Genomic DNA, 22,895 nt, shown 5'->3' on the forward strand with positions numbered 1-22,895 from the left:
ATGTTCTTATGTTTACCATCAGGTGTGCCAGGATCTCCAGTGCTGGCCCATGCAAACTGGCCACCAACTGCAGCACTTTGTCTTCAGTGCTCTAGCCCTATCCTAGGGCGAGGAGCTCAAACTGGGCCTGATACACTCCCAAGCCACTTGACCATCAAACTCTGCTGGTCTCTGTCGACCAGGAGCTTCACCAGCAATATGAGGGGAAGCTGTGACAGAAGAAGGTGGAGATGGGGTGCGTGGTGGAGTAACAGGGATGAGGTGTGGTCGGGACATGAACCACACATGGCCCACAGCAGGTTATGGAGGCCCTGGCCACTCACCCCCAGGCTCCTACCAGACATAGAAGTGGCCCTGTCCTGCCTGCCCATGACACTTAGGCCGCCCCCACACCTAAGCAACCTGCACTATTGCCGGCTGGGGGTACAACTGCTTCTCAAGAGAGCACTGCAGTCTTGCTACTTCTTCTCTCAGCTGCTCCACCCTGATCTCAGTGACTTCTGCATGCTCCTTGCTCACTGCAGCCAGTTCCTGTGCCAGGTACCCTCGGAGCTGTTCACATTGTTCTGTTGTGAACCACCTTGCCTTCTACATCACAACTGCCCTTCCTGCACTGCATCCAGTTTCTCATTCGTTTCCTGTGCCTGTGCCTGTGCATCCAGTTTCCGCTCCTGTGTGCAAACTGTTTGTGCTATCACAGCAAACATGTTCTTCAGTTCTTCTTGCCACTGCTGGTCACTATTCTCCTCCACCCCATCAGCAGCTCTGTCCTCTGAGTCAAACACTGTGCACGCTTACCTGGCACCTCACCAGCCAAAATATGAGCAGCACAGCTCATAAATCTACACTGAGAGCTACACCATACTTTGTGCATGCTTCTTCTGGCCTTCAGGCATTGTCAGGTACACACTTACCATTGTAGCATCCCAAGGCTGACAGTCAGCACACAACAGGAATCCACAACTGCTATTGTTGTTGGGTTTGTTTGGCTAGTGGGGACGAGGCATGCACACACAGCACCCATCTGGACTCAACAGACTACTGAGAGGGGGGAAGGAAAACAAAATAGTCTCACTAGGATTGCACCACCAGCCTCATTCAGGAAAGTGTCTATATCGCTGGGTAGTGAGTCCCACCTCACAGAATAGCGGCACTGCACAGCAAACTACGGGGTCACAGCTTGCCAACAACATCGCACAGCTGTCTCCTCCAGTGGTCCATGCTGTAACAGACCATGTAGGCATTACACATACCTCAGTGTCAAGTCCTCACTGTTTCAGACTACCAGGGCACACAGTCCTCACAGCATACCCCAGGACGCAGTTATGTAGTGGCAGTGGTGGGCAACTAACATAGCATAAGGCAAAGGGAGCACACTGCAGACTGTTGGCACGGTTGCCAGTCACTACAGCCCTCAACCACTACGGCCCCAGTCACTTCGGCCCTAGTCACTACGGCCCTAGTTACTACGGCCTCTCTCACCGTCAACCCTAGTCACTGTGCCCCCAGGCACTACGGCCTCCCAAGATGTTAACTTAAATATAAGAACTACAGTGAGAGAGAGAAACCACATGTCATTTCATAACCAAGGAAAGGAATATAGAATCATACATGTATATATTACCAAAAGTGTATAAATCATATGTTGTCTATGTATATGTCTAAAGAATTCAATAAACCACTTGTTTGTATATTTGTGTTGTTTGTCTCAGTCCAACTCCTCCTGAATATCTCATCCAGGCCTCACAGAGAGAGAGAGAAATTGACATGTGGTCTCTCTCTCTCTCTAATAAACAGAGAGAGAGAGAGAGAGAGACAGAGGGAGAATAAAAGATGATATTCTCACGATCACTAGCAATTATACACTTAGTTACGAGCCTCTATTTTTGGGTGACGGGTTAATATTCGTCTGCTTCGCTGGGACTCATTAAAATGAAGCTTCACAATACTTCAAAAGCAACCTTACAAGTCATGAAGATCCAGTTCTGTTATCATTCTCCATCATGGAATATCCCTGTGTGGTTTGCATGAGTGAAGTTCGGCCTCGTCAGCATGCCATTCAGTGCGCTAACTGTGAACGCTGGCAACACAGGAAGTGTAACACCGGGATTTCCTACAAGGATTATCGTTCCAAGGTGAAAGGGGAGCTACACATGCACTGGATCTGCATCACATGTTCAGAAGTAGAAGGTAAATTTTATGTTTTTATTATACTATAGTGAAAAACAAGGCTGCACATTGAAATATGATGATTTTACTAGTAGGAATGTTAGTGCTTTGAGTTCGTGCGTAAAGACTTAGGTATTCATGTCAGTATAACAACTACTTCACTCAGTTGGTCCCCAAAACAAATTAAGATAGATGTTACTGATGTTGCATAGGATAGATGTTACCTCTTGATGACATTAGCACCCGACCAGTAGATAATGAAGGTGAGTTTTTATTATTATTATTATTATTATTATTATTATTATTATTATTATTATCATTATTATTAAAATATTACTGATGTTGTTAGGGGATGGTATTGATGTTATTAGTGATGATACTGATGTTGTACAGATCTGTTGGAGACGGAGGAAGGGGGAGTTTTGGAGGAGATAGGATCTATCCCGGACATCAGCACCCGACCAGCCTTGCCAGAGGAATATGAAGAAAGTATTCTACCTGATGACATTATTGATGAAGTTCCAGGTATAGGGGATGAATTAATAAACTCTTATAAGATCACTGAAGGTGGTACGAGAAGAGGAAATCCCCTCCTTGTAGATTCCTTTGGTTATACCTATAACCAAAAGGCCACAGGAAAGAAGAAAAATCCAACTAGTAAAGTAACTTGGCGCTGTAGTGTGAGAAACAAGATGCTAACATGTCCTGCTACTGTCCTTCAGAATGGCTCCATTTTCACCGCAGGATCTCATCATCATGTTCACGAACCCCAACAAGGTGCTACTTTTAAGGCTGAAGTCATTGCTACTGCAAAGGCCTTAGCCAAAGAGAAAGTTAACATTTTTTCATCCGCTTCTTCTTTAGTGGATCGTGCTATAACTGCCACAGAAGGGGATGATGCAGCCTGTTTAAATACAGTTAACATAGCACGGTCTCTAAATCGCCTTAGACAGGGTGACAGACCTGATGAACCAGATAATTTGAACTTTGAATTGGATGACAATTACATCCCAAAAGAGTTCCTTCAGAAGGATATTGCTATAACTGGTGGCCGACACTTAATATTTGCTACTTCTGAACAACTTGCTTTACTCAAGAATGCAAGGACGTGGTACGTGGATGCTACATTTCGTGTAGTGCGCAAGCCATTCTATCAATTATTTGGCATCCATGCATTCGTGAAAGGAATAGAAGGAAATATAAAACAAGTACCTCTAGTATTTACCCTCACGTCGGGGAAAAGAAAAAAAGATTATAAGAAAGTTTTTAAGGTTATTTTAGACATACTACAGGAGTGCAAAGTAGAGAAATTGGTTTTAGATTTTGAAGTTGCTGTATGGTCGGCTGTCAGGACATTACTCCCGATAGTAAAATTGCAAGGATGCTCGTTCCATTGGAATCAAGCCATTTGGAGAAAAATCCAAGAAATAGGACTGGCTGCACCATACATGAATCATCACCCAACTAAGGATTTCATAAGGCAGCTCATGGCACTTCCTTTCCTCCCTGAAGAACACATAAAAACAACATTTGAACAGGTTGAATTACGAGTGCCTCCTGGACCACTTAAAATTCTAATGGATTATATTAAAGAAACTTGGATCAATGGATTCTGGGCGCCAAGTGACTGGACTGTATTCGGGCAGAGTATCCGGACTAACAATGACGTAGAGGGATACCACAGAAAGTTGAATGGTATGGCAGGCAGCTCTCATATTCCATTTTATGTTTTAGTGCCATTACTGTACAAAGAAGCAAAAAATGTAACTGTAGAGGTACGTCTTGTCAAGGATGGTAAACACACACGTCGCCAGCGCCGTCAGTTTAGAACAGTGCAAGGCAAAATATTTGCCCTATGGAAACGGTATGAAGACCATGAAATTACCACCAATCACCTCTTAAAAGCATGTTCGAAGTTATGTACAAATGGACCTTCCCAATAAATGGTGTTTTATATATTATATCATAGGTTTTAAAATGCTGTTTTATACATACTATATATTTATCAACATGTCTTACTGCAATTATTTCCTATTAATGCAAGCAGGAAAGAATACCAGTTTTCATTAAAAATACTTTCTAATGATGGCCGAAGTGACTAGGGTGGTTGGTCTGAGTCGGCCTAGTCAAAGTGACTAGGGGTTGGTGCCGTAGTGACTCATGTTGGGGCCGTAGTGACTAGGGTCAGAGGCCGAAGTGACTGGGGCCGTAGTGGTTGAGGGCCGTAGTGACTGGTTCCCGTTGGCACAGGTGTTGCATAGGTAGAAAACAGGTCCTCTCTCTCCTTCTCCTGGCTTCACTTCTATCTATGCAGTGTGACATAGATGGGGAACACTCTCTCTCACTCTTTGGACGCCACAGCTCCCCATATAATGTCAGTCCCTCCATGACTGGCCAACACACTGCTGCTCTCCCAACCAATCACCGCATGCCACCTCCAGCCTCTCCAGGCTGTCTCAGCTAGCTGCCCGTTAGTTGCAACTGAAGACTCAGACAATGTGTACTTGGTCTAATTTCTACTCCCAGTTAATTTCTTTAGTGTTGAAGTCACCTACTATGAGCACTTTGTTACTTTTTTGTTATCATATCCTCTAGGCTATTTTTTGTTGCTAGTTCCATAAGTTTAAATTTATTGATCTCCCATGCATTAGTTTTTGGTGGTATGTATGTCACAATGATTTTCCTTTTTTCACTTCCTTTTGATCTTAATCACAAAACTCAATGTTTCTGCCATTCCATCACCATATTCCACCTCCTCAACAACAATATCCTCTTTTACCAATATCATCACTCCTCCTCCCTTTCCTTTTCTGTCTCTCCTTCATGTTCTATATCCTTCCTTTGCAAATCCCAACTTTATTTCCTCTTTAAAATTATGTTTCTCTTAATCATACCACATATAGTTTATTGTTCTTTAAATAGTCTTTAAGGTCCAATAGGCTAGACATCAAACCATCTACATAAGTAAACATAATCTTTAAACTTCTGCTTGGTTATCTTGTGTAGCATCTTTGTGCCATTTCCTCACTTTCATGTCCACAACTTTCCAGGTGAATCTTCTCGCTTGTTCCTGTGTTCTCTCCTAGTTTTTTGACTAGGCCTATCCTCTCAGTTCTTTCAATTTACTTCTCTCCTCTCCATTCATGTCTCTTTTTTCTCCATATTTCCTTCATTCCTTCTACTTTTGCCAATTTTCCTGTTCTTTGCAAGACATGTTCCACTACTGTTTGTGACACAAATCTTATTTTCACTGGTCTTGTCCCATTTTCATTGTGCTTTCCAATCCTGTAAACCTCTTCACTTTGTTCAATTATCCCCTCCCCTTCCTCCACCACTTCTGCTATAATTTCCTTAGCTCTTTTCACTTCTTTCTCTCTAGCTATTTTCTTAGGTAGGTTCTTCTCCTTAACCCCAAATACCACCACGCACATCTTTCTCTGTGCCATGTCTTTAATAAGATTACTTTTTTCCTTTGTTACTTTAATCACTTGCTTTTCCATATCCTTATTGTCTTCCTGTTGCTGCTGCCTTATTATTTTCTCCATGTCCACCTTTTGTTGTTGTTCTCTCTCTTCATTCCAACTTTTGACTTCCTCTGTCACTAACTCTTTCACTTCTCTAACCCTAAACTCTCTCTCTTACTAAGTTTTCTTTAACACTTCGTTCTCTTCCTTGAGTTTCTTAATTTCTTCACAGTACTTCTTGTTTAGGTCCACTATTTTTGTCACCTCTTCTCTCAGTTCTTTGTTTTCTTTTTCTCTTTGCACCTCCCTCTTTTTATCTCTATTATATCACTGGATATCTTTTTTACATTGTCACCACCCACTTCTCTTTCTTCCTTCCACACTTTATCATCACTGTTAAGTTATATATTTCTTCTCATATTTTCACACTTTCTTCTTCAATTTTCCACATTCATTTATTTGTGAGAGCTACACTGAGATCCTCTTCCTTGAAGCCCTCAAAAATATCTGAGTTCAAGCCGCCCGCCATCTTCCCTGTTGATATCAACGACAACTAGTTTTCTTTTATCACTTTTATCACTTTATCACTCTTATTTCTCCCTTTTAGTCACTCCTCTAGTAACACTTCCCCTTCACCTGTGCCACCACCTTGCACAAGATCTTATTATGGATGCAGGACTCAAAGTTTGTCCCCCTGCACAATCAAACCTAGGTAGATCTTTACAGCTGCTGTGAATGCTTCTGATCAGCTGGGAGGTGCATGTATGGTCGTGGGCCATTGAGAGAGCCACAGGTGGCTCAGGATTATTCCTGAGCACAGAAAATTACTGAAGTACATGAGACTTACTGTAGGTCAGTTGAAATGTGCTTCGGGTTTTATGAAGCAAATCACTTCTGCTGAAGGGGAGCATTCACATGAGATATGCTGCACGTCACCACACCGACAGACTTTGAATAATACGACCACCCGCATGATAAAGTAGTACATCTAATGTATTCTTAATAATAAAACCCCCTGTTGGCTTTGTGTAAGGGGAGGAGCGGAACACATGTGAATGCTCCCCTTCAGTAGAAGTGATTTGCTTCATAAAACCCAAACCACATTTCAACTGACCTACGGTAAGTCTCATGTACTTCAGTAATTTCACATCAGCAAATCACTATTCTGCTGAAGCTTTGCATTCCCATGAGCTTTTAAAGACATGTGGGTGTCGTATCTCAGTAGTTCTTAGGCATCTGTGTATCTTAAACCTGTGCAAAATCGATCAAGATTATACAGCCCTCTCTACAAATAAAATGATTACTGCTCAAGAAATAAGTTACCTTTGTAAATGGGAAACCCAAGTTAGTCCAGCACTGCATCTTGGAATGGGTCCCCCTCCTGTACAATTTTCTTGTTGTAGTGTTTGGCAAAGATTGATTCCCTTGACCATCTGGCTTTAGACAAGATGTGGCATATTGGCACAGACATGGCTTTGGCCTGAGAGGCTGCAGCGGTGCGGACACTGCTCGCCGTGTGTTTGGCAGAGTCAACACCAGAAATAGTAAGCACATGCTTAACCCATCTAGCAATTGTATCTCTTGATACAGGTTTATGTGGCTTGATGAAGCTGGTGAAGAATCTTCCATCCTTCTTCCCAATCTCCTCGCGAAGGTGTTCTGTTTTTTCCCGATAAGTGCGCAAAGTCCTGCACACACATAAACTCTTGTCCTTCGTGTACGGCAAAAATCTCACAAACTGAACATTAAATCCCGGATGACATTGCTTAATGTTGTCCCCGAACCAAACAGAAATAGAATCTTCCTTTATGCTAATATTCCTTAGCACAAGTAAGTATAGGGTCTGATCTCTAGCAGCTTGTGTAAGTGCCATCAGCATCACAAGTTTTAGTGTAAGGTCCTTCAGTGAAAGAGTCTGTAAGGGTTCCATCTGTTTCAATTTTGCCAAAACAGGTTTTACAACCCAGGTGTCCTGATATCTAGGCTTTGAGGGCCTCATGTTGAAAATATCCCTCATTAACCTGTTGACTAGGGGATGGTTCCCAGCCCTGCAGCCATCCACAACTATCCCCAGCAAGGACATGGCCCCCCTTGCCCTGTTGACACAGTCGTAACCCACACCTCTGTAGAAAGTTTCTGTTAAAAAATTTACAACATCAGTTACAGTGGGAGTAGTGGGATTGATATCCCATCTATGACAAAATTGTGCCCACCTGTTGATATGTGTTCGATATTGTTTCCTAGTTCCTGGTTTCCATGACACCAAGATAAGGTCCGTACCTTTCTCAGATATGCCTCGTTCTCGCAAGCTTTTCCTGACAGTAGACAGGCCATCAACCTGGTATGTGATATGACAGGATGTTCTTCTGTCAACAGGGACCACACCAGCACTTTCTTCCTCCTCACTATGATCCTCGGGTCTTCTACGAGCAGCCTGAGTAGTGTACCCATCCAAGGCTGGGATGTCCACAATGGAACTGTCATCCAACCTCTTGCCCCCTCTGCTCTTAACTTATGCAGGCATCTAGCAATCAAGGAGAAAGGGGGGAAAATATAAACAAGTCCAAAAGTTGCCCAATTAAAACTAAATGCATCACAAAAATCTGTTTCTGGGTCTGGCCTCCAGGAGCAAAACTGAGGCACTTGCCTGTTCAGCCTTGAGGCAAATAAATCAATTTCAGGTGTGCCAAAAATATGGCATAAGTCCCTGAATATGTTCTCATCCAGCTTCCATTCATGCCTGTCATTGAAGTTCCTAGATGCTTTATCAGCCAAAACATTATCACTCCCAGGAATATAGGAACACGTGATCCATGAATTATTGTCCAAACACCAGTTCCAGATATCAGTGCAGACATTGTTACAAGCCACAGACTTAGTGCCTCCCATCTCACTGATGTAATTTACTGAAGTAGTGTTGTCACAAAAAACCTTAATGTGCTTTCCTCTAACCTCATTTGCAAAGGATTTCAATGCAAGAAGCACAGCTTTGAGTTCCCGGGCATTAATGTGAAACTTCTTTTCCTCTGCAGACCACCTTCCATTAACAGACTGATGATTGAGGCAACCACCCCAACCTAAGTCTGAAGCATCTGTGTATAAAACAATGTCAGGAGCTGGGTGAATTATTTGCCTACATTGGGTCACAACATGTTCGATCCACCACATCAGATCAGTTTTCATTTCGTCAGTGATCAACATCTTTTTGTCAAAGTTCCCACAACTCCTTTGCAATGCTGAAATCTTTGTAGATTCAAGGTGATGATAGTATAACTTCCCAAGTTCCACAGTTGGGATGGCAGCAACTAGAAGGCCGATCACCCTAGCCACTTCTCTGATCTTATCATAAGTTTTAGCTATTAATTGTCTACATCCTAGTAGAATTCTCTCTATCCTACGTGCTGGTAAGGTAACAATCATTTTCTCAGAATCAATGACATTCCCAAGATATTCAATACATTTAGTGGGCACTAGCACAGATTTCTCTACATTAACACAAAAACCCATTTTCCTGAGTAATTCAATAGTAGAGTGAATGCAATCATAGCACCCTGAAAGAGAAGCACTGCACATAAGAGTGTCATCAATAAAACTAGTGATGGTAAAGCCTTTTCTCTTAAATTTGCAAAAATAGGTTTCATGAGCTTAGTAAAAATTCTAGGTCCTTTGGAAATTCCATTAGGAAGACAGGTGAACTGATGAACCTTACCATGCCATTTAAAACAAAGGTATTTTTGTTGTTCCTCCACAATCTTCACAGAGTAATAGGCATGTTTCAGATCAACAGATGTTAAATAGTCACCTTTATCGATAAGTCTGATAGCTTGCTCAAAATTTTCCATCTTGAAATGTGTATAGGGAATGTGCTTATTTAATTTCTCTAAATTAAGTACCATCCTGTAACCTCCATCATTTTTTCTTCCTCAAAAACACAGGGGAAATTATTTGATCTGCCCTTCTCTGTGTTTCTCTAATAACTTGAAGCTCCAAAGGCTTAGAAATTTCCTGTGACAGAATAATTTGTTCCGTCACACTAAAGTTATACTCCACATCCTCAAAGCACAAATAACCAATATCATTGGATATTCAGGTGACAGTGTTCAACTATGTCCAAAATATGTGAATCAATAGTGATTTTGCGCCATTCATGCACAAACTTGTGAAGGGAACCTGCAACAAAGTTGGAACTTGCCTGCTTTATTGCCGGGAAGTGCTGCATCCCTGGCCTCAGGAGTTTTTTGAATCCGAGCCCTGGCGTGGGAAGGAAAGTCTCTGGTCTCCCCTATGTCCTTGCCTCCGTTGTCCATAGGGTTGAAATCTTGATGCAAACCCTCTAAATGAGGTTCTGCCAAATGAACTTGACTTTCTGCCACCGAACTTCCAGGTGCTAGGCTTCCAGGAGGACAATGAAGATTTAGTTGTAATTTTACTCTTTAGTTTCTCAGACTCTTCTATCTGTTTTGCAGACTGTGAGAGATCATCCCCAAATAAGAAGCGTGTCATGGGCACTTTGTCAGAGCACAGGTGTGAATACTTCTGATTTATTTCCCGCTTGATGTTAAAGCGACGTACCAAGTTGTTGAGATGGTTGGCATGACCTAACAGGGCCAAAGCACCATTAATCATGCCTACTTCGTGGGCCACAACAGCATTGCCCTCATCCTGGGCCACTTTATCAAGCACTGAAAGAGACTTGATGATGATGGAAGCTGCTTTAAGGATATCTTTGTTCACGTCTTTCATACGTAAATCTGCCTTCCTAGCGTCCTGTTTGAGTGCCTCCAAAATCTGCACATTGCATTCAACAGGGGATAAAGCTGGACAATTGCATGGCCTCTTGGTACTTTCGTCCTGCGCAACTTCCTTGTAACTGTCCTCCCGCATACCATGATCAGACAGCTGATTGACCATGTCTGCTACATGCTTATCAACATCAACAAGGCCAAAAGCCTTAGAGTTCTGCATCAAAACACTGCCAACAGGGCTATCTCCATGGATCTCACCCTCTTCACTACTACCGTCCTCAGCAAGAAAACCAGAAAAGTCACCAGGTGAGGGCAGAACATGTCCTGCGTCCTTCCTCATGGTGCTGGTGCTCGGTCTGGCAACAGTGTCAGGCCTCTGCACAACATCTTGCCACCTCTCTGCTTTCAACTGATCCATATCACTCCTCAGTTCCGCAATAGCTTGCAACACTATGTTCCAAGGAGCTGAGGATTCACCATGTATTACATGTTGGTCATCCTTTGTAGCCGCACACAACATAATGGCGGCGGGTGGCCCACGAGGGACAGGTGCCACATCACCTAAACTCCGCCGCACAGGGGTAGCATGTTGAGAAGTATCCCGATGTGAAGGAAGGATGCTTGACCTGGACTTGTGCCCATATTCACGGGAACGACGGCTTCCTTCTCCTCCGTGAGAGGAAGCGCCCGTCTGTCCACCCGTTTGTGTTGGGGAAGAACCTTCACCGGAAGAGGACATGGCGGTAACCTCAAACCGCCACACCAACACAAACACAAGGAGCGTTGTGAACACTCAAAATGCGAACGTCGTAAACAGTCAATGCCAGGTCAAGCACACACGTTGGGGCACTGACCCGCTCCAAGCTTGGATAGCAGATATTAAGCTCAATGCTAACTGTGGAACAGTATGCAAGAGCCGTCCAGAACCACCCAGCAACAACTGCCTCCAAGCAGCTGGGTAGACAGCCTATCGGCGCGGCAGCCAAACAACAACTGTTGGTGTGGTGACGTGCAGCATATCTCATGGGAATGTGAAGCTTCAGCAGAATAGTGATTTGCTGATGTGAAACTGTTTGTTTACATAGAGGATCTTCAACAGGATCACATTTAACTTATTTCAAAGACAGAATTACTGTCACTGTCTCATTCAAATACATAAAAACGAACAAAATATTTATAAAACCCATAAATTAGTAAGGCCAGGCGCACATTGAGATGCAGGCAACACAGGCGACACAGCACAGAGCAGGGCAGAAAACTGCATCTCACTGGTTTAAACCTAAGCACGCATATTGACACGCAGGACAGCACAGCACAGATGCAGACCTGTGTCGGCCTGCGCGACGCAGTCATTCGAACGCAGTTTCCTGTGCCATGTGCGGCGCAGCTTGATAGCAACTCACTCTTTAGTACTCACAATGTCGTCCACGGAGCAACTCATAGAGGCTGTTCGCCATCAAAGAGTGCTGTATGACACTAGTCATCCTGATTATATGAGAGGAACTTATAAGGACGAGTTATGGGCTGACATTGCATTGAGTCTACAATTAAAAGATGGTGAGTATGGGATTATTTATATATATATATATATATATATATATATATATATATATATATATATATATATATATATATATATATATATATATATATATATATATATATATATATTGGCAGTGTTATTATGAAAATCACTCTTGAGATGTACATTTATTGTAATTAGTAATTATCGGGTTTTTTCAATGAAAACTAATATTTGATGCAGATTTTATTACACAACAAAATTTATAAAAAAAAATATTACCATGCCTACTGTCTATGTTCTCACTATGTTTTTTTTTTTTTTTGTTCACATCATTAGCATTACCTTTTTCCAGTTATTTCTTCCTCTCGTCTTTTAATATTTTCCTTGACAAACACTCTCTGTTTGCCAAGGCAGACTTCCTGTTGCTGAATTGAAATAGAGTTTGAACTGCTCTCTCACTTGAAATGCAGATATAGTACATCTAGATACATTTGTGTTTAATGCAATCAGTTGATTATTGGGCAATGTTTCGAGTTCCTCATGCGCATCTGTTGACATATGTGTTCCCAAGTAATTGTGAAGAACACAAGCTGCCTTTACCACGTTATCAACTGTTTCTACCTTTATAGTAAATGGCCGCATGAATACCCTGAATCGAGAAGCCAATATACCAAAGGCACACTCAACTGTTTGCCTTGCTCGTGACAGTCTGTAATTAAATATTTTATTTTCAAAATTATCCTTTGTCTTTGATTTAGGATATGGACGCAATAAATTATCTAGCAGTGAAAATGCAGCATCTCCAACAAACATATATGGCAATTCCCCTTGTACACCTTCAATGGGTTTTGGTTTAGGTATATTCAAAGATTTGCTTACAATTTTCTTTCCCAGTGCAGAGTTGCTAAAAACATGTCCGTCACTAAAACGGCCCATGGACCCCATGTCTATTGTAGTGAATCTATATGATGAGTCAACAGTGGCCATCAACACAATTGAAAATGTCTCCTTATAATTAAAGAAGGATGACCCACTGTTTGATGGTTTTCAGATGCATATATGTTTTCCATCAATTGCTCTCACACAATGTGGCAAGTGCCACTTTTTTTCAAAATCACATGCCACTTTCTTCCATGTTTCCATTGTGGGTTCTGGTAAATAGACAGGTTGCATGTTGTTCCACACAGTTGCTACTTGACTGACTATATTTGACACGGTCCGATCCCCCATTCTGTAGCTATAGCCAATGCTTTTATAGGAATCTCCAGTAGCCAGATATCTGAAAAGATATTAAGCTTGACTATAGTTTTACCCTGTTCTCTCTCTCTCTCTCTCTCTCTCTCTCTCTCTCTCTCTCTCTCTCTCTCTCTCTCTCTCTCTCTTATAGTGTTAATTGTGTTCTATTTTGTACAGGGGCTGCTGCAAAGGAGGCATGGCTGAAAATACATAATTGTCATCGTGACGCCCTCAGGAGGCAAAAGAAATTAAAGGGTACGAGTGGATCACGTGCTGTTGTGATTAAGCCATGGAAATATCAGCAGCAAATGGAATTTCTGGTACCATACATGGCCAACAGAGAGACAAGCTCAAATGTAACTGGAACTGACAATGACACTCAACGGACTGTTGAAGGTGATATTAGTTCCGACGAAGAAAGGAGTACAGAACCCACCACTGATTTACGTGAAAATGTGCCCCATGACGACGTTCATGATGATGATGATCGCGATGATAATAGTGAGAGTATTGTGGACCCTTCAGCTCATTCGAGAACAATAAAGAAGAAAAAGATTGTAGACAGTCGTAAAATGAAAGCAGATATTAATTCTATACTGAAACAATCCATTGCAAATCATGAAGAGAGAGCCAAACACAGAGCACTTGAAAGGAAAAAGCTGGAAGACAAACTAGGACAGGAGGAAAGAGATCCCCTATATCAGTTTTTCATGGCTATGTACGCAACAACGGCTAAAATGCCACCAGCATCACAGCACATCATCAAGCGGGAAGTATTCCGTATAGTTTCGGACGCTGAAGAGACCTTGTTAAGCATGTCTCCTCATTCCCAAGGTCACTCCTCTCACTCCTCGTATGGTTCTACTCCTCTTGTATGTACTACACCTACTGATCCATCTACTGCTGATACATCACAATCTCACCCCATGTGTTCACAAGAGCATCAGGATGCATCCCATGATTTCACATCAAATTATTTTATGCTCTGAAAGCCATGTGTGATTACATTGTTTATTGGTGATGAATGTACTCTCTCTCTCTCTCTCTCTCTCTCTCTCTCTCTCTCTCTCTCTGAGTATGAAATTAAAATTATTTTTCCTATTATTTTTATTTTTACATTTCTTTATTATGTAGGCTAATTATGGAAACATCATTACGTATGAGCAGTAAAGCGAAAATGTTTATTTAGAGGATTTCTGCCTCAGTCCCTATTATTTTTCTTTTACAATTCTTTATTGAAACATTATAATGTATGAATAGACAAGCGAAAATGTTTATTTACAAAATTTTTGCCTCAGTTCCTATATTCTTCAAAAAAGGATTTGCAGAAAAATAAACTCACCTTAAAAACACAGCCAGTTTTTCTCTACTCCCGATTGGTTTCTGGGCGTTGCATCCTTCAGAGGATATGTCACTGTGTATCATTGTGTGCATATCTTCAAATTGATCTCGGCTTAATCTGAAATAGTTCTTGTATTTTGCATGAGACAGCTCAGAAGTTAAAGCAAATTCTCCATGTGTTTTCCTCTTCTTCATGTATTCACTCCTCCACACTGACCTCTTTGCTCTACAAATGTCATATAATAACATTACTTTCTCGAACTCGTTTTCTGAGTCGGAATCGGAACTAAGGTTTCCAAAGTAATTTTTGGCAACAGCCATGATCAACACTACCGCACAGGACGACAGCCTGCTTCTCAATGTGCGCACCACGCCTGTGCTGCGCTGTGCTGCCCTGCCCTGCCCTGCCCTGCGTCTGCCCTGCTCTGTGCTGCCCTGTGTCTCAATGTGCGCCTTGCCTAATAAACAGCAGCTTTTGCTTTGTCTTTTAGTATCTGAAAACAAGCTACTTTGTTCGAGAACCGAATTATAGTGTAGCAACCGAAGCAAACATGAGTTCAAAATTTTGTTTGAAACCCAATTTGTTCGAAAAGGGAAGTGTTCAGTAACCGAGGTTTCACTGTACTTGTGTATACTGTATATATTCAACGGGATCACATTTAACTTATTTCAAAGACTGAATTACTGTCACTGTGTCTCATTCAAATACATAAAAATGAAGAAAATATTTATAAAACCCATAAATTAGTAATAAACAGCAGCTTTTGCTTTGTCTTTTAGTATCTGAAAACAAGCTACTTTGTTCGAGAACCGAATTATAGTGTAGCAACCGAAGCAAATGTGAGTTCAAAATTTTGTTTGAAACCCAATTTGTTCGAAAAGGGAAGTGTTCAGTAACCGAGGTTTCACTGTACTTGTGTATACTGTATATATATATATATATATATATATATATATATATATATATATATATATATATTTTTTTTTTTTTTTTATTTATTTATTTATTTACTTTTTTTTTCGACCACAATCCACAGCCCCTTCACAAAGCTGCCACATCTAGACTAGCTTCCCTAAACCACCTCCTATGAGGACTCAGTGCAGGGTTCAAATATGGATGTACAGGATCCCTTGTCACTCCTGCACCCTTTTCACAACAGTTGTAACAATAATCTGAAGTTGCCAGTCTGTTTTACCTAGCTACAGACAAGGGAAATAGAATCAACAACCATGTCTAGGAAAAACAGAAATAACACACAATAACACGTATATGGTCGAGGCATAAAACCCTGCTGGATATCCACCCTCCATAGCAAAACCACCCACTGTCCAGCAGCATGTTATAACCTCAAGCCAAATAGTGTCATTTACTGCCTCCTGGATGGCAGGCCTTGTCAGGATCTGAGGAGGGAGTAAAGTTCACTACATAGCTAATTACTTAAGTCCTCTGTGGCTGAACTGCATCAGCCACAGCAGTTAGCATTAAAGATACAAGCTCGCTAACAAGACACGAGAAACTGCTACAAACGAGAGCCCACAACAACACAGGAGTGTCATTCACCACTCACTGCATGAGCTTGGCCTGCACACACACGCAGCCGAGGAGTCACTAACCTGGGTATAGTGTATGTTATACACAACTACCCTTTCTGGCAGACTACTATGGAGACTCCTATTCTACATAAGTAGGCCAGGGCATACTGCCGGTAATGTGAGACTCACTTATCCCTTTTAAGGTGACTGACCCGACTAACTCTTAACCCGCCTCAGTCTCTGTCAAATAGTAGAGCTCGTCGCAGTGCATGTGCTCTGTCCAAGCGCTGGGTAGTGACTGACTGTGGGAAAGTGCTTCCAACACCCCTCTGCTTCTATGGAGAGAGGGTACAAGGAAAGGGGGAATTGGCGACACACATACATACATACACTTTCCCACTGCTCTGCTTCCGGCACACAAACAAAATGCTTTACTTCTGAAAATTCTACTGATTAAACTAGGGGGGCTAGGTGAATACTGATTTTCTTATTGTCAAGAGCAACTCTTCTACTAAATACTGGGTGAGACACAGATTGAATAAAAATGGGGTAGCAAGAAAATTTATGTGAGGAATATGAGTGGCTGCTTGAATAAATATCATTCTAGAAGCTTCAAGTTTGGTAGCTCCATGTCCAGGACATGTCAAAGTCTCGTCCCCAACCTGTCTCTCTTTTCATCTCTCGCTCTCTCTTGCCTTTCATTACGCTTTTCTTGTTCATTCTTCCTACTTTCTTCATTTTATATTGTGTTATCTTGCAGTACACAACAATAAATATATATATATATATATATATATATATATATATATATATATATATATATATATATATATATATATATATATATATATATATATATATATTTGCAGTATAAAATGAAGAAAGTAGGAAGAAAGAACAAGAAAACAGTAATATATATATATATATATATATATATATATATATATATATATATATATATATATATATATATATATATATATATATATATATATATATATATATATATATAAATGCAATATAAAATGAAGAAAGTAGGAAGAAAGAACAAGAAAAGTTATATATATATATATATATATATATATATATATATATATATATATATATATATATATATATATATATATATATATATTTACTATTCTTGAGAAGCACACTTATTCTTACCATCCCAAGTTTTGTGCATTATCACTCTGAGTTTTGCACTGCTTTGACTAGTATCAGTTTCATTTACCTACTGTCAAGGGTGAGGAATGAGTGAAGAATTAGAGGGAGAGAAACTATTTGAGAAATAGGTATTATTTTTTCCTGTCCTCGATTCCTTATAATTTTTCCTCCATCTGTTCTTCACATTTATGCTCCTTTCATCCATTTTCATTCTCAATCAGTCTCATTCTATTTAACAATTCTCAGGATTGTTCTCTCTCTCTCTCTCTCTCTCTCTCTCTCTCTCTCTCTCTCTCTCTCTCTCTCTCTCTCTCTCTCTCTCTCTCTCTCTCTCTCTCTCTCTCTCTCTCTCTTTTTGTGAGAAATTAATCTCTAAGTTGTATATTGTGGGAGTCACTCATCTTGATGGGCCTCTGCCTCCCTCCCTCCCTCCTACACTAGCTACTCCAGTGGCACACACCATGAAGTGATATTTTTTTGTGTACAATGTACACAGTCAAATCCTTACAAGAAACAGTTTGCAAATGAGATTAAATTTTTGCATGTGTCAGTGAAGAAAAGGTACAAGTAACACAGTAATACAGTGGTTGTTAAGTGCTACTTTTAAACATACATGGTAATCCACTAGCTTCATGATGACAGCCTGGTGTTCCTGCCACTCTTGCAAATGTCCGTTTAGATTATACGATAATCTTTCTAAATGATGTCAAACTGTGCTATATTCCATGAATTTTGCCCGTTTATGTATTCATGTATGTGTGTGTGTGTGTGTGTGTGTGTGTGTGTGTGTGTGTGTGTGTGTGTGTGTGTGTGTGTGTGTGTGTGTGTGTGTGTGTTAGAAAAATCATACATATCTTGATATCAAGTGATTATCTTTAGGTTTAGAACAAAATCTCCAATATTTGTTGTGATGACTCACCTTACAGCAAATGTTCAAAATGTCTGCACTGACACTTTATGCACTTTCCCGTTCATTGCATTACTTAAGTTGTCACTCTTCTCAACGTACCCCTGTCATTCCATATCTGCTTTACAGTTTCCTCAATGAGGTGAATCAGCTCCTCTCTAGAATGTGATTTGTTCTTGTTCACCAAGGATTTCATGCATCCCCAAAGGAAGAAATCCATTGATGTTAGGTCAGGGGATCTTGCTAGCCATTCCTGTGGGCCTCCATGGCTATCCACCAATCAGGAAACTGCTCATTCAGGTATTTTTTCACCTGCCTGCTGGAATGTGGTGGAGCACCATTTTGTTGCAGGATCATCTGCTGTTAGATGTTTAGTAGTACATCTTTGAGGAGCACAGGAAGTATGTCTTTCAGAAAATTTAGGTAGATGCCTCTAGTAAGACAATCTTGAAAAATGTAGGGTCGAATTAGAATGTTAATTATACCACACCAAACATTAACAGAGAAGCAATGTTAGAAATATACTTCACTGCTTTATGTGGATTTTCCTGTGCCCATAAGAGCTCATTATCAGTGTTGGTTGTCCTTTGTCATGTCAGTGTAAAGGATGTTGCTGCAGCATTATAGATGTTGCTGTAACTGGTGGCAGAAATTAAGCATTCTCACAAAAAATCTTCAGATTTTAGATGATGTGTGTTTTGTAGATGATATGGGTGAAAACCTTCTTTCTTTAATGCTCACCAAGCTGTCATGCAAAGAACACTCAACCAAGAGGAAAGCTTTCTTGTACTGATGATGGCAATGTGGCTTCACATTGCCATCCGGACAATACTATCTGGGTATCTGGGTACCTGTGTCTGTATTCTGCTGTTGCAACCTGGGCATTCCTATCACAGAATCTGTACATGTATATCATTTCCAAATACTCAGTGTTACTGAATGTGAGAGGCATTTTCACCATAGCAAAAACATGCACTTTGGCAATCAGCTTACTGATGAGGCCTATCACTTTATTGTCAAGATGTCAACTGTCAGAGGGGATGATAGATGCAGTGAGTTACCATGTATGTCTAAAATGTAGCACTTGAGAACCACTGTATTGTTGTATTACTTGTACATAATCTTCACTGATATATACAATAATTTAATTTGTCATTTGTTGATTGTCTCCTGTAAGAATTTGACTGCATAGACTGTACACAAAAAATGTTGATCACTTTATGCCATGCACCACTCAGGTACCTAGCTGAGAAGGCAGAGACCCAACCAGATGAGCAACCCCACAACCAGTGCTGGAAACCCATTTTTTTTTCACCCAACCCACTAGATTTTTTTGCTTTATGGGAGTTTTTTTTGTTTATTTATTGTACATATTTATAAGTCAGTTCAAAGAAGCAATTAAAAATCTAGAGTGAAACAAAAGGTTTGAAGTGATTTTATGTAGAAGAGGCAATGGCCAAGAGCAACAAAAAATATAATAAAAAGGTCCAGTGAGGTGGCAATCTCCTAACAGAGTCAAAAGTGGTTGTCAAAAATTAAAAGATAAGTGTTGTGAAACTTCCCTCTTGAAAGAGTTCAAGTTATATGAAGGAGGAAATACAGAAGCAGGTAGGGAGTTCCAGAGTTTACCAAAGAAAGAGATGAATGATTGAGAATACTGGTTAACTCTTACATTAGAGAGGTAAACAGAATAAGGGTGAGAGAAAGAAGAAAGTACTGCAGTGAGGGTGTGGAAGGAGGGGACACATGCAGTTTGCAAGATCAGAAAAGCAGTTAGCATGAAAATAGTGGTGGAAGATAGCGAGAGATGCAACATTATGGTGATGAGCTAGAGGCTGAAGACAGTCAGTTAGAGGAGAGGGGTTGATAAGATGAAAAGCTTTTGATTCCACCCTATCTAAAAGGGTGGTGGAATCATACTCCATACATGGACAGATAAGGCCCCTGTACAAAGGTTAGCAGCTGGGGGTGGGTGTGAAAACTGGCAGTGATGACTCAGAATGCCTAACTTCATAGGTATTTTAGCAATAGATGAGATATGAAGTGAAGTTTCCAGTTTAGATTATAGGTAAAGGACAGACTTAGGATGTATAGTGTAGAAGAGCGGGACAGTTGAGTGTCATTGAAGAAGAGGGGATAGTTGTCTGGAAGGTTGTGTTGAGCTGATAGATAAAGGAATTGAGTTTCTGAGGCAATGAAATTAGTTTGCTCTGCACCAATCACCCTATCTAAAATTCCACCACCCTATCTAAAAGGGTGGTGGAATCATACTCCATACATGGACAGATAAGGCCCCTGTACAAAGGTTAGCAGCTGGGGGTGGGTGTGAAAACTGGCAGTGATGACTCAGAATGCCTAACTTCATAGGTATTTTAGCTATAGATGAGATATGAAGTGAAGTTTCCAGTTTAGATTATAGGTAAAGGACAGACTTAGGATGTATAGTGTAGAAGAGCGGGACAGTTGAGTGTCATTGAAGAAGAGGGGATAGTTGTCTGGAAGGTTGTGTTGAGCTGATAGATAAAGGAATTGAGTTTCTGAGGCAATGAAATTAGTTTGCTCTGCACCAATCAGAAATTTTAGAGAAATCAGAAGTCAGGCATTCTGCAGCTTCCCTGCAAGAAATGTTTACTTCCTGAAGGGTTGGACATCTATGAAAAAATGAGGGAAAGTGCAGGGTGGTATCATCAGTTAAGAGTGGATAGGACAAAAAGTTTTATTTAGATCATTGATGAATAATAGGAAGAGTGACAGGACAGAACCATGAGGAACACCACTGTTAATAGATTTAGAAGAACAGTGACCATCTATCAAAGCAGCAATAGAATGGTCAGAAAGGAAACTCAAGATGAAGTTACAGAGAGAAGGATAGAAGCTGTAGAAGGGTAATTTGGAAATCAAAGCTTTGTGCCAGACTCTATTAAAAGCTTTTGATGTGCCTAAGGCATCAGCAAAAATTTCACCGAAGTTCCTAAAAGGGGATGACCAAGACCCAGTAAGAAAAGCCAAGGGATCACCAGTGGCCTCAACAGAACCCATACTGACAATCAGACAGAAGAGTGTGAAGTGATACATGTTTAAGAATCTTCCTGTCAAGGATAGATTCAAAACTTTAAAGAGGCAAAATATTAAAGCAATAGGGTGATAGTTTGAGGGATTAGAATGGTCACCCTTATTAGCAACAGGCTGAATTTCGGCAAACTTCCAGCAAGAAGGAGAGGTAGATGTTGATAGACAGAGTTGGAAGAGATTGACTAGACAAAGTGCAAGCACAGAGGCACAATTTCAGAGAACAATAGGAGAGACCCCATCAGGTCAATAAGCCTTCTGAGGGTTAAGGCCATTGAGGGCATAGAAAACATCACTGTGAAGGATTTTAATAAGTAGCATGAAATAGTCAGAGTGTGGAGAAATGGGAACAAGCCCTGAACCATCCAAGGCAGAGTTTTTTTTTTGCAAAGGCTTGAATGAAGAGTTCAGCTTTAGAAATAGATGAGATGGCAGTGGTCCCAACAGGTTGAAATAAAGAAGGGAAAAATTAAGAAGCAAAGTTATTGGAGATGTTTTTGGCTAAGTGCTAGAAGTCATGAAGGGAGCTATATCTTGAAATATTTTGGTACTTTCTGTTAGTTAGAGAACAAACTTGGCATGATTCCTGGCAAAAATATAAAGTACATGAGATTCAGGTGATGGAAGGCTTAAGTACCTTTTGTGGGCCATCTCTCTATCATATATAGTTCAAGAATAGGCAGTGTTAATCCAAAATTTGGAAGATTAAGGGTGAGCAAAAGAGTGAGGAAGGTACACCTCCATGCCAGATACAATCACCTCTGTTATGCACTCAGCACACAGAGATGGGCCCCTGACACAGAAGCAGTAGTCATTCCATGGAAAATCTTTATAATACCTCTTCAGGTCCCTCCAATTAACACACAGATACTGCACCTTGAGTTCTACAACCCTCCCAAGGGTGCTGTTGAGCAGATGTCGCAGCAGCTGGCGGCGTTGGGGGTGCAATAGTAGATCATGACAGATGTCCAGACGTCGTGCCACACTCAGGTACTGAATGTACATCCGCCGTACACGTGAACTCACTTCACTACGTTGCTGAATGACAAAATACAAGAAAATTTGAGGTTCTTTTATCTCTTCAAATAAGAAGTGTACATAATTTGAAATTGTAAGAAAATATTCAGAATATTATCTAAAATCTGTATTTACAAATATCTTTATATATATATATATATATATATATATATATATATATATATATATATATATATATATATATATATATATATATATATATATATATATATATACAGTAATCCTTCTACTATCACAGGTGTTATGTTCAAAACCCCCGCAATAGGTGAAAATCTGAGAAGTAGAAACAGTACTGTACTGCATTTATATATATATATATATATATATATATATATATATATATATATATATATATATATATATATATATATATATATATATATATATATATTTAAGCTTTTATAAACTCTCCCCACACTCTTATAACTCTTTTCTACACTCTTAAACACTTTAAACTCAGACTTACTTTTAGACACATCCTTACATATTAAAAAATAAATAAATAAATAAATTCCATGCACTCGCCTGGGAAGATACTACAACTTATTGATTATGATGATGATGATGATGATTAGTTCTGCAGTACTGAACAATGTAGGTGATGAAGAAGTATAGGAGAAGATTACGGCCGACAGCCCAACATACAGGCAACATAAAGCAAGGATTTGTTTATGTTTAGAAAGACTGATCGTACCGCACAT

General features: G+C 40.3%; 1 protein-coding gene across 3 annotated transcripts in view; it reads right to left on the reverse strand.

The window, feature by feature from the left end:
* The window catches only part of LOC135104959 (IQ and AAA domain-containing protein 1-like), a 528,680-nt gene that overhangs the window by 402,968 nt on the left and 102,817 nt on the right, over positions 1–22,895 (reverse strand). For all 3 annotated transcript variants that reach the window (XM_064012787.1, XM_064012788.1, XM_064012789.1), the window contains one exon: positions 22,033–22,194. In XM_064012787.1, coding sequence (XP_063868857.1) covers positions 22,033–22,194 — 162 coding nt within the window. The remainder of the gene's footprint in view (positions 1–22,032; positions 22,195–22,895) is intronic.

Source organism: Scylla paramamosain, chromosome 11 (genome assembly GCF_035594125.1).
Source record: "Scylla paramamosain isolate STU-SP2022 chromosome 11, ASM3559412v1, whole genome shotgun sequence".
Classification (NCBI taxonomy): Eukaryota; Metazoa; Arthropoda; class Malacostraca; order Decapoda; family Portunidae; genus Scylla; species Scylla paramamosain.